The sequence below is a fragment of the Rhinolophus hipposideros genome (genome assembly GCF_964194185.1).
Source record: "Rhinolophus hipposideros genome assembly, chromosome: 21".
Taxonomy (NCBI): Eukaryota; Metazoa; Chordata; class Mammalia; order Chiroptera; family Rhinolophidae; genus Rhinolophus; species Rhinolophus hipposideros.
In genome coordinates this window covers 36,593,933-36,606,099 of record NC_138067.1, presented here as the reverse complement: position 1 = coordinate 36,606,099, position 12,167 = coordinate 36,593,933, and the positions used below count along the sequence as shown (strand labels likewise).

At 43.3% G+C, this 12,167-nt stretch overlaps 1 protein-coding gene across 4 annotated transcripts in view; it reads left to right on the top strand.

The window, feature by feature from the left end:
- ZNF568 (zinc finger protein 568) overlaps positions 1–12,167 on the top strand; it is a 63,062-nt gene that overhangs the window by 45,450 nt on the left and 5,445 nt on the right. For 3 of the 4 annotated variants that reach the window (XM_081032329.1, XM_081032331.1, XM_081032332.1), the window contains 3 exons: positions 1,824–1,873; positions 10,547–10,670; positions 10,988–11,086. In XM_081032329.1, the coding sequence (XP_080888455.1) occupies positions 1,824–1,873; positions 10,547–10,670; positions 10,988–11,086 (273 nt within the window). The remainder of the gene's footprint in view (positions 1–1,823; positions 1,874–10,546; positions 10,671–10,987; positions 11,087–12,167) is intronic. The other variant, XM_081032330.1, reaches the window with a different exon arrangement.

Sequence of the window (12,167 nt, the reverse complement as noted above, 5' to 3'; positions counted from 1 at the left end):
ACACTTCCCGGGGACCCCCGGGACTGAGGAATGAATTAATAATTCTCAGCCGAAAGTTGAGCACCTAGCTGGACCAGGATTGCGAGGCGCCAAGGGCTGAACCGCTCAGGTCCCGGAGGACTCCTAGGTGGTGGTGTGGCGGGAAGTCGTCCTCTCCAGGTCCCGCGCTGAGAGCGCGGCTCCTTGTGGAAAGAACGCTGTGGACATTCTGCTTCCTGGCTTTTAACTAAAGTTCTTAGAGGTCTCTGGGCATCTCCCAGTTTGGGGCGAGGACTGTTGCAGACGCGTTAGCTTTGGGTACTCGGGACATCCCGGTAGAGGAGCGCCCCGCCCTTTCCCCAGCTGTGGGCTACATATCTCAGAGGCCTCCACGGTCTACAACCTGTTCTTACCCCTCAGCAGCCGCCGATTGCTCCCTGGCCCTGTCGCTCGCCCAGGTCTTCGGGGGAAGCTCGGGCGCGCTGGGTGATGAGCACTGACTTGCGCTGAAGGCCGGCAATACCGCGCGACCCGACGGAGAAGACTGCTGTGTCCGCCAGGCTCTAGCTGGATTTGTCCTCCCCTGGACTACATTTCCCTGAGGGCTCCGCGACAGGTGCCACTTCCAGCCGGAGTTGGCTGACCCTTGTTGAGTCGGACAGAGCTCGGACGCCAAGGGTCAGCGCGTCCCGGGCGGCGTAGCTGCCTGGTCTGGGGCGGATTCGGTCAGAGTGGTCCTGCGACGACCCGGGAGAAGTGGACGGTGAGGACCCCCGGAGCCTGGACTGTCTGAGTCTTAAATATGCGTGGCTGTGGGGCACGTCCTGGCTGCGCGCCCACGCTTGAAAAATAAAGGACGACGCGCAGGGTGGGGGTGTCGAGGCCGCGGGTCCTGCCTGGGGGGAGGGGGAGCCAGCGCACTTCTATTCGGGTGGGTGTGGTTTCAGGGTGGCGTGGGAGCAGACTGCAGGTGTATGGAGATCATGGGTGTCGCAGCTGTGTGTCCTCCTGCCTGGGCCCGGGATGTGGACTGTGCGCCCAACGCCCAGCGCCGGATGGCGGGTGCCTGCGGGGCCGTGGTGGGTGCTAGCCAGGCGGGTCTCTGTGGCCCTGTGTGCGACAGCCCCGCGTGGCCGCGTGGCCGCCTCTGCCTTCGGGCTTAGAACTGGGAAGGGCACCCTCTTTGTACATTCTTGGTAGACGCGGGGTGGGGTTGGCGCCTGGATGGGTGTGGGGCGTCCGTCTGCCTCGGACCCCGACTGTGTTTTGAGTCTTTGTAGTTCCCTTTGCCTCTGAGCCCAGCGGAAACGGACACACCGCCGAACCGCCGCCATTCGCTCTCTAGCACTGTGAATGGCGTTCGCCCCGAGGCTGTGTCTGCTGTCCAGCGGGTTTTTCAGAGCTTGGGGCTGGGAGCCCCTCCTACTTCTACTTTTTCGTCTTTCACTCTATGGTCGCAGGAGATCCAGTCCCATAGAGAACAGAGGCGGGTCTCTGACAGATGGATCCACTTAGGCTGAGCCTTGGAGCCACAGATCGGGGCTCAGTTTAAGAGACTGGGCCTGAAAGAACTTTTATGGAGTTCTTTCAGGCTTTTATGGAGGACGGAGGCCACAGTCTGAGATTCTATCCCAGGACTCCCATAGGGGGCCCCTAAGGTCACCTGCTCTTCTTTGTGATGATGGAAGAGGATGGCGGGACTTGCAGGCTTCTTTGGTTTTGGGCTCCCGCTTAGTGCCTGGGATGAGGCAGGGATTTATTCTGACTTGGCCCCCTCCGTGTTCCAGGGAAGGACCGTTGTCTCCTAGTTTTTTAATCTTTTGTCACCTTTTTTGTTGTCTAAGAATCCAGAAGAGGAGAGAAGAGCCACAGTGCATCAAAAGTCATGGCGGAGGTAAGTTGTCAGTGGCACTTTCTTCTTGTAAAGGGTTTCTTGGTTTTCATAATGCTATCCTATTTCAGGATTCTATCCATAAGATTTACAGTAGTGATTTGGAGAAAGGAGAAGAGGGGAGGGAACTACATTTATGGAGCAGTGTTCCTAAACCAGACAGGAGCCTAAACCAGGGCTTTCTGCTTTGTATACATTGTCTCATCTGATCTAGAATTTGTTTCCCTGGATTTTGTTCATTCCCAGAAATAGTCTTGACAGAATGTGCCCAAGTGATTTGGCAGGGAAGTTAAAGAACAGACTAAGGTTACTGACTTCAGTCTAATTTCTAATAACCTGGGCTTGCCTGCCCTCGTGAGGTCTAGATATGTTCTCCCCAAGATAGAAATAATAATTTCTCTCTTTCTAATGATTAAAGTAATATAGGGTTCTTGCAAAAATTTCAAAACTTGAGAAGGTTATTAAAGTTTGTCACCCATGGTCCCACCATCTAGAGGTAGTCACTATTAATATTTTCAAATTATTTTGTCTGCATATATGTTTAGGTATGTAATTTGTTTTCACAAGGGGATTGTGTTACTGATACAAGCAACTAATTTACTGTGTGTTTGCTGTAAGCCAGTTGTAGTTTGAAATTCTTTACGTGTATTACCTATCTTGTTGAATCCACATAACAACCCTATAAGACAGGTCTGATTATATTTCATTAATTCTATGATACACTTCTTTTATCACACTTTAAATTCTCTGAAATGAAGATGGGTTTTACAATTTCCGGTAAGTCATAGTTTCATTAATGGCATTTTTTTCTTTCCTGGTATATAGTGGTGGCTTTACAATCACTGGCATCTCAGAATTGATGAAATGTGCCATTATTCTAAGTTGACAGATGAGGAAATAGATTCTATTAAGCTACTTGCCCCAATATTACATATTAATAAATGGTACAACTGGAATTTCTAAATTACCTACTGCTTTCCTTTTCCCACTTGTCAAAGAGTGTTATCTTCTTGATTTATTTTAAACAAATTTATATGTTAAGCATATTTTCTCTTTGTCATTTATAAGTTGTTTTAAAAATATTTTTCACAATCTATGTTATCTGTTATTTTAGATTTCAGAGTTTTCCGAAACGGTTTTCTTCCCTTTATGTACTGCCAGAAGGTTTTCCCTACTATAAGAATAAAAAAGTCACTCATTTTCCGAAAGTACTTTTGACTTTTGTCCAAACAATTTAATCTTTAAGGTAACTGGTGTGAGATGTGACCAGAAAATGTTGGTTGTAAAATTCCTAATTTGGGGTATTTATTTAGACTTTTTTTTTCTATGACTTTGGCATAAACAATTTTAAAGAATGGCATGCTATTTATAATATGTTCAGGGTTATTTTCCTAGATGTGTCTGAGTGTGGCTCTTCTTTAATTCTGGCCAGTCAGTTCTCAAGAATTCCTTTCTTTCTAAAGACTAAGAAATATTCTTTGTATTCAGGATTAATCTGTTTCTTCGTTTGTCTTTGACTTTTCTTCTGAATTCTATGAGAACTTGAATTTATCTTCCGATTCCCATCCTGGCCAGAACCTTCCTAAGATTCTAGAAGAGGTCAACACCCTCCCCATTCATTCTCAGCACATTTTGGTAAAGAAGTAACTCCTGCTCCTCTTGCCCTTCAACCCTGACTGTCCATTTCTCCCTCTATTTCCTCCTCCCCTTGGAGTGGTGATTGTCCTTTCTCTGTGTTAATGAGAGGCTATGCACTGCTATAAAAGGGTAAAGCCTTACCCCATTTCTGCTATTTATTAGCTCTGTGACCATGGGCTTCCTCATAGCTTCCTCTCTACAACGTGGTCTATAAGGTTTGGGGAGTATGATGGTAATGGAAATTCACCTGAATGTGCACCTAAACTGGCACCTGGAGGCCCCCCAACTCCTACCTCCTGGTCTTCCCAACATTCAGTGAGGTGCCAAACCTTATTACTTCTGTCTCCTTCCTGCCCTACAACCTTACTCCATTGTCTGTGTACCAGATCAGACCTCTGTGCGAATGGATAGCACACTGACCTTGTAAGAGGGCTCCCTGGCTCTGCTTTTACTCCTTGCCAATAAAATAGTCCATTCACATTACTTCTTTTATTCGGTGAATCTCTGTTATTTTCAGGATAAAGCTCCAACTCTCTCACGTTCATTGTACAAGGTGTGACAATTAAGTTTGCGAACTTGTTGCAATGATGTTACTAACCTTTTTTGATATCACAGGGATTATTCATTATGAATTTATACCAACTGGACAAGCAGCTAACCAAGTTTACTATTTGGAATTGCTGAAAAGGCTGCGTGAAAAAGTTAGATGACCTGAACTTTTCACCAACGTTTCATGGCCCTTGCATCACGACAATGCACCAGCTCACACGGCACTCTCTGTGAGGGAGGTTTTAGCCAGTAAACAAATAACTGTATTGGAACACCCTCCCCACTCACCTGATCTGGCTCCCAATGACTTCTTTCTTTACCCGAAGATAAAGGAAATATTGAAAAGAAGACATTTTGATGACATTCAGGACATCAAGGGTAATATGATGACAGCTCTGCCATATGGCCATTCTAGAAAAAGCGTTCCAGAATTGCTTTGAAGGGTGGACTAGGCGCTGGGATCGGTGCATAGCTTCCCAAGGAGAGTACTTGGAAGGTGACCGTAGTGATAGTCAGCAATGAGGTATGTAGTACTTTTCCTAGGATAAGTTCATGAACTTAATTGTCAGACCTCATAAACCAGTAAGTTTCTTAACTTAGAAATTTCAACTTAGTTTCTCAACTTACCAGTGTCTAAAACTAAAGAACACTTATATGCTCTTACTGAATAGAATAGTATAAGAAACTAGGATATTCCAACTGATCAAACAGCTTATATTGTTGTCAGATATTTTTCCTCCATCATTTTTTTTAACCCATAAACATTTTTATTATTTTATGTATTTGAAAGTTAGCTTATGTTATCCACATATTTACTACCACTTTCTTCATTCACCATTCTTATATCTCAAACTCTCTACCTGGGATAATTTTCCTTCAGATGGAAGTACATAGACACACTTTGGTGAATATCTGGAGTTTCTTTTTGTTTTTTGAAAATGTCTTTATTTGATTTTATTTGTGAAAGATAATTTTCTTTGCGCTGACTGAGATATTCTGCTGTCTTCTGGTTTACATTGTTGCTATTGAATAATCAGTCATCTGTCTAGCAGACGTATTCTTTTGCAGATAATCTGTCTTTAGTTTCAAATTGCTTTTAACATATTCTATTTGTTTTTAATGCTCTGCAGTTTTGATATGATTGTCTAGGATTTCTTTTTATTTATATTCTTTTTGAGACTCACTGGGCTTCTGAATAATGCTTTGTTTGCCAGTTCTGAAAATTTCTGTCATTATGTCTTCTTTTATTGCCTTTTGTCAGTTTTCTTTTTCTTCCTTCCAGAACTCTAGTTTGATATCTCTTAAACCTCTCACTTTATTTCTTAACTTCTCTTATACTTTTCCACATTGTCTGTCTTGATAGCATTCTGCATAATCTATTTTTATATCTTTCAGTCCAGTAATTTTTCTCTTCAGAGATATTTATTCCAGCCATTGTATAACTTAAAGAATTATGTTTTTTATTCTAGAAGTTTGAATTTTTTTAATTGGGGAATATTGGGGAACTGTGTTTTTCCAGGACCCATTAGCTCCATGTCAAGTCGTTATTTTCAATCTAGTTGTGGGGGGCGCCGCTCAGTACCAAGTCAAGTTGTTGTTTTCAGTCTAGTTGTGGAGGGTGCAGCTCACTAGCCCATGTGGGAATCAAACTGGTGACCTTGGTGTTATGAGCACTGAACTCTAACCACCGAGCAAACCCGCCACCCAGTTTGGTTTTATTTTCCCCCCACTCCAGTTCAAGCCGTTGTTTCTCACTCTAGTTGTGTAGGACACAGCTCCCTGGCCCATGCTGGTATTATGAGCCTTGCACTCCCCCCGCTGAGGCAATCTGTCGCCAGTTGTCGGTCGGCCACTCACAGCAGTTTACGGCAGCTCTTGCCACCTGCCGACCTCTCACGATGCTGCCCGCCACTCACACTGGCTGCCAGCTGCTCATGGCAGAACACGGTAGCCCACGGCAGCCCTCAGCAGCTCACGCCAACCCTCAGCTGCTCACGGCAGCCCAGCTCCAGAGAGCGCCATTGTTCACAATCTTAGCTGTAAAGGGCGCAGCTCACTGGCCCATGTGGGAATCGATCTGGCAACCTTGGCATTAGGAGCACGGCGCTCCAACCACCTGAGCCACCGGGCTGGCCCCGGACCGCCCAGTTTTAATTTTTTTATTTTAAATCTGCCTTTCATTTTGTGGAGTTTTGTTTCTTACCATCTTACCTCCTTTTTAAAAAATATATATTAAATACTTGTTTTATATTTTTTGGCATTATCTTTGTAATATATGGATCTTTGTATATGTGATATTCCCCCCCCCCAGTATTTTATTATGGAAATTTTCAAATAGAAAAGTTGAAATAATTCATGATTTATAGTCCTGACTCTGAGATCATGGAATTATGCCTCTTTGCATGTTTCATTTTTATTTACTTTTTTATTTAGGGGAAATTCACATAACATACAGTTAACTATTTTCTAGGGTAGAGTTCAGTGGCATTTACTACATTCACAATATTATATTGTTGTTTTTTTAATAGAAGAGCATTCTATTTTTTATTTTTTTTAGATTTTATTGGAGAAGGAGAATAGGACTTTATTGGGGAACAGTGTGTACTTCCAGGACTTTTTTCCAAGTCAAGTTGTTGTCCTTTCAATCTTAGTTGTGGAGGGTGCTGTTCAGCATCAATCTTAGTTGTGGAGGGTGCGGTTCAGCTTCAAGTTGTTGTCCTTTCAATCTTAGTTGTGGAGGGTGCTGTTCAGCATCAGTCTTAGTTGTGGAGGGTGCCGTTCAGCTTCAAGTTGTTGTCCTTTCAGTCTTAGTTGTGGAGGGCGCAGCTCAGCTCCAGGTCCAGTTGCCATTTCTAGTTGCAGGGGGCACAGCCCACCATCCCTTTCGGGAGTCGAACGAGCAACCTTGTGGTTGAGAGGACGCGCTCCAACCAACTGAGCCATCCGGGAGGCGGCCCAGCTCAAGGTGCCGTGTTCAATCTTAGTTGCAAGGGGCAGAGCCCACCATCCCTTGAGGGCCTCGAGGAGTTGAACCGACAACCTTGTGGTTGAGAGCCCACTGGCCCATGTGGGAATCGAACCGACAGCCTTCGGAGTTAGGAGCATGGAGCTCCAACCGCCTGAGCCACCAGGCCAGCCCCCATATTGTGTTATTTTTGACTCTTGGGTCATTTTCCTTGGAATTTTACCCATGGATTCTTGAGTCATGGTTGAAGGTTTTTCCTCTAGAATAGGACTGTTTGCTTCTGCCAACAGTAGTGCCAAACCAGAACCACCTTAAAGTAGATTCATAAATGGCTAGTGTTTTAGCTTCACCTTAGTAATGTGAATGTAAGCCACAGACATGTGGGAGGGCTGAGTTGTGGTTACAGTTCCTCAGGGGAGAATGTTTCCCTTCCACCAACTGCCAGGGTTCAAGTCAGGCCATCTTCCTTGTAGCCCTGAGAATAGGAGTGCTACTTCTTCCAAGGACAAACTTACAGCTATCTCCAGTGTAAGCGGCATTTTCATTAGATCCCAGATACAGATCATGCATTAGTCACAGAAGAATCTTCTCTGCTCACCAGTTGTGCCAGGCTTACTCATCTCTCTAGACTTCCCAGCTGTTTGCCTTTTCTGCATCCTGCTCTGGGCCAATCCAACAATCCTGGACCATAACAAAAGTAAAGGGAATAGGTTGTGCAGGAGGGTGCCTGCGTAAAGCTCTGACACCGTACACTGAGCATATGGAGAACAAGCATCTCCCTGTCTCAGACCAGCCTTTGATTTTTGAGCAGTTAAGTAACTGTCTGGTGCCATGCAGCCAGCAAATCATGGGACTGAGATTCACACACAGGCATTCTGGCCCTAAAGTTGTGTTCTTTGTCATAATACTATACAGCTTCATAAATGGTTGCCATAGTATCCTCAGTTTACATTAGAATGATCTCAGAATTACATAAAGTTTTCATTGTTGTGTAAAGCTATGAATATTCTAGTGGATTGGTGGCATGTTTCCCTCTGTTTCCACTGAAATACCCTTAATCTAGTAATTACTCAACATTAATTGAACTATGTGCTGGTGATTGGTTATATTATGGTGAGTGAAATAAGTATTATGCTAGTTCTAGGAGAAATTATACCAGTAAATAAACTGATGAACAAATATGTAATTCCAGAATTGAAGAAAAGATTATAAGGGTAAAGAACAGAGTACTTGACAGAAAAAGTAAGATATTTAGGATGAGAGAAGCTGGCCTTGCCAAGATCTTGGAGCAGAGCATTCATGGGAGATTAAACATTTCCTGAAAGGGTCTAAGATAAGCAAGTAGTTCGCATGATATAGGAGTCGGATGGAGGCCAATATCGTGGGTGCATGGTGAGTGAAGGTGAAAATTACATTACAATTTTTTCTCTATATTTTCTCTATTTTAAGGGATTGGGTTTTATTTTCATTGTAAAATATATTTGAAGGTATAGAATTAGAGAAATTCTGAATATTTAATGTTAAAATAAATGAAGTAATCCTACTTAAAAAAAAAAAAAAAGATTGTGTAGCCTTTTGGCCTGGTCTAGAATCTTCTTTGTGTTTTCTTTAATCTGTCTACTGGCATTTACATACAAGGTTGGACAATTAAGTTGGCGAACTCATCCTAGAAAAAGTGCTACATACCTCATTGCTGAATATCACTACAGTCACCTTCAAAGTACTCCCCTTGGGAAGCTATGCACCTACACCAGTGCCTAGTCCACCCTTCAAAGCAATTTTGGAACTCTTTTTCTGGAATAGCCACTAGAGCTGTCATCATATTACCCTTGATGTCCTGAATGTCATCAAAATGTCTTCCTTTCAATATTTCCTTTATCTTCACGTAAAGAAAGAAGTCATTGGGGGCCAGATCAGGTGAGTAGAGAGGGTGTTCCAATACAGTTATTTGTTTACTGGTTAGAAACCCCCTCACAGACAGTGCTGTGTGAGCTGGTGCATTGTCGTGATACAAGGGCCATGAATTGTTGGCGAAAAGTTCAGGTTGCCTAACTTTTTCACACAGCCTTTTCAGCTCTTCTAAATAGTAAACTTGGTTAACTGTTTGTCCAGTTGGTACAACTTCATAATGAATAATCCCTCTGATATCAAAACAGGTTAGCAACATCGGTTCAACAAGTTCGTGAACTTAATTGTCAGACCTTATATGTATGTGGATTTCTATTTCTCCTCTCTTTCATTAAATGCATTTTTTATTTTGGAAGATTTGAACAGTGGATTTCTTTTTTCTGAAAATTCCTACTTCCCTGAGCCCCTCAAGGAACTTGCTCGCCAATTCTTCCCATTCCAGTGAATGATGCTCCCACAGGCTGCTATCCCATAAGTATCCCTCTGTTCTCCAAGTGTTTAGGATTCATTTTGCAAACCACTTAGCGTTTCTTAAGTGCATATCCTTCCACCAGGAGTACTAATGGAGTGGGGAAACCAACCCTTGTTGGAAATTGTATACCTGTTTTGTTAGAGCTGTGATTTAATGAAGTGGAGGTGAGTGGTTAAGTGGGATCCCATGTTGCAAACTTGGGTTTTTCAGTTAGACAAGAAGGTAATTGTTGATTTGTCGCAGTCTCAGTATTTGCCCATATCTCCAGCTCTCTGAGATTTTTAGTACTTGGGATATGATAGATTCAGTGCATGGAGTTAAGTGTTATTCCAAGGAATCAGTGCCAGGTAGACACCAATAAGTGAGTCCATTTTGATCTTGTGTATTGTATGTTCTTCTTGGGTCACATCAGTGTGAATCTAGGTCTTCCTCCATCAGTTCTGGTAGCTCAAGAACAAGGAGTGTATATAGTTAGGGATAATTTATGGTAATAGAACAGTATAGCCAGATGTATAAAGAGCCAGATTGTTGAAGAGTAATGACTCTCATAACTGCAAAAGAACCTTAGAGAACTTGTCCCACCTAGTACCCCAAAATAAGAACATTGAATACATAAGATGGGGTATCGTATAACCAGGAAAAATGCAGTCTATTTTAGAATTTTTGGTGACATGAAAAGTGATTAGGATTTAATATTCTGGCATAATTATAAGCCTGAGTTTTTAAGAAATTATTGTCACAAAGTTATATTTAAATCCTTTTTTCAGAAAAAGAAATTTTATAAGGGGATGATTGGGAAGGGGATGATTGCAAGTGGTATACGCTGTGGACTTGAATGCATAGTTTTATTTAATTGGGAAACACAGTTATCTGGGCTTTGTTTGCTTTGCTTCCACACCTTAGTGGATAATGAAAGAGGATAATACCAAGAGGTTACATCTATAGTTACAGGAATGTTTAAGAACAATGTTTGTACCAAGAATGATGCGTGCTCTGATCTCTCTTGTTCCCCCACTGACCCATCCATGTTGAAGGGTCAAGCACAGCCTGTTTTCCCAATGGTGTTCCCCTACTGTGCCTTTTAGTCCATTGTAAAGATTTAGCCCATTAATTTCACAAGTAGTATATTTATTTGTGATTTCAGGGCTTAAAGTTCAAAGATGTGGCCATTTATTTCTCCCAGAATGAGTGGGAATGCTTACATTCTGCTCAGAAGGATTTGTACCGAGATATAATGTTGGAGAATTATAACAACCTGATCTCACTGGGTAAGTTCATCTGCCCCCTCAAAATTCAGAATTGGCCTCCTCGAATTTTTATGTTCTTTGTTATGAATTTCTTGGGAGTATTTTTTCAAGTGCCTGGTTGAAGTTATGATTCTTGCTTATCAAAGAATAGTTAGTTTCTGGTGAAGTTAGAAATTGGCTGTTCCATTGTACAACTCTATCCTTTTCATTCCTTTGACCTTAACTTCTTCCGCTGACCCTTAGTCTAATTACTCCTCTTTGTTGATAATCGTGAACTGATTTTAATTTGGGGACACTCACAATAAATATAACTTCATCCCTTTTTTTTTTTTCTTGAGCAGGACTTTCTGAGTCTAAGCCAGATGTGATCTCCTTATTGGAGCAAGGGAAGGAGCCTTGGATGGTTGAAAGGAAGGAGACAAAAGAATGGTTCCCAGGTGAGTGATGGTGACTCGTAGGGGAGAGGCCATGGCAGGTGGTCACCCAGCTCGCCTGTGAGAAGGTAACACTTCTAAGATGTTGGTAGGAAAGCTCCCTGAAAAGGCCTGAGATCTGGAAAAGAAAGTAAGGATGTTTCAGCATGAGGCCTCCAATTTTTACTCCACTTGCCACTCTTTTGCTATCCTTTCTCATATTTCCCTCTGATTTCACAAAGGAAGTGCCTTCCTCCTTCACAAGAGACATCCATTTTCCCTGTACTTAGGGTCCAGTTTTGTCCTGACTTTTTAAAATAGCTCTATTGAGATATAATTCACTTATTGGAAAATTCACTTATTTAAAGTATACAGTTCTTAGGAATCAGGTAATCACTTCATGCTTTTAATTATTTAACAGGTCGGATCCCAATTTCAATATGCTCTCCCTACATCACTTCCCATGCACGTAACAGGAATGCACAAGCAAGCTGGCTCCCCCCGCCACTCCGGTTCAAGCCGTTGTTTCTCAGTCTAGTTGTGTAGGACCCAGCTCCCTGGCCCAGGCTGGTATTATGAGCCTTGCGCTCCCCCCTGGCTGAGGCAGTCAGTCACCATCGTCGGTCGGCCACTCTCAGTAGCTCACAGCTGCTCACGCTAGCCACCGGCCACTCATGGTGGCACACGGTATCCCATGGCAGCACACAGTAGCCCACCGCAGCACAAGGTAGCCCATGGCAACACACGGTAGCCCACGGGCTGCACGGCAGCCCAGCTCCAGGGAGAACTGTTATGCACAATGTTAGCTGTAGAGGGTGCAGCTCACTGGACCATGTGGGAATCCAACCGCCATAGGAGCTAGGAGCTCGGAGCTCCAACTGCTTGAGGCACCGGGCCAGCCCTAAAGTTGTGTTCTTTGTCACAACACCATACAACCTCATAAATGTTTGCCATAGTATCCTCAGTTTTCATTAGAATATTCTCAGAATTACATAAAATTTTCATTGTTGTGTAAAGCTGCCAATATTCTAGGAGACTAGTGCAGACATATGTACAGACGCACTCGAGCGCCAGCTTGCTTGTGCATTCCTGTTACGTGCATGGG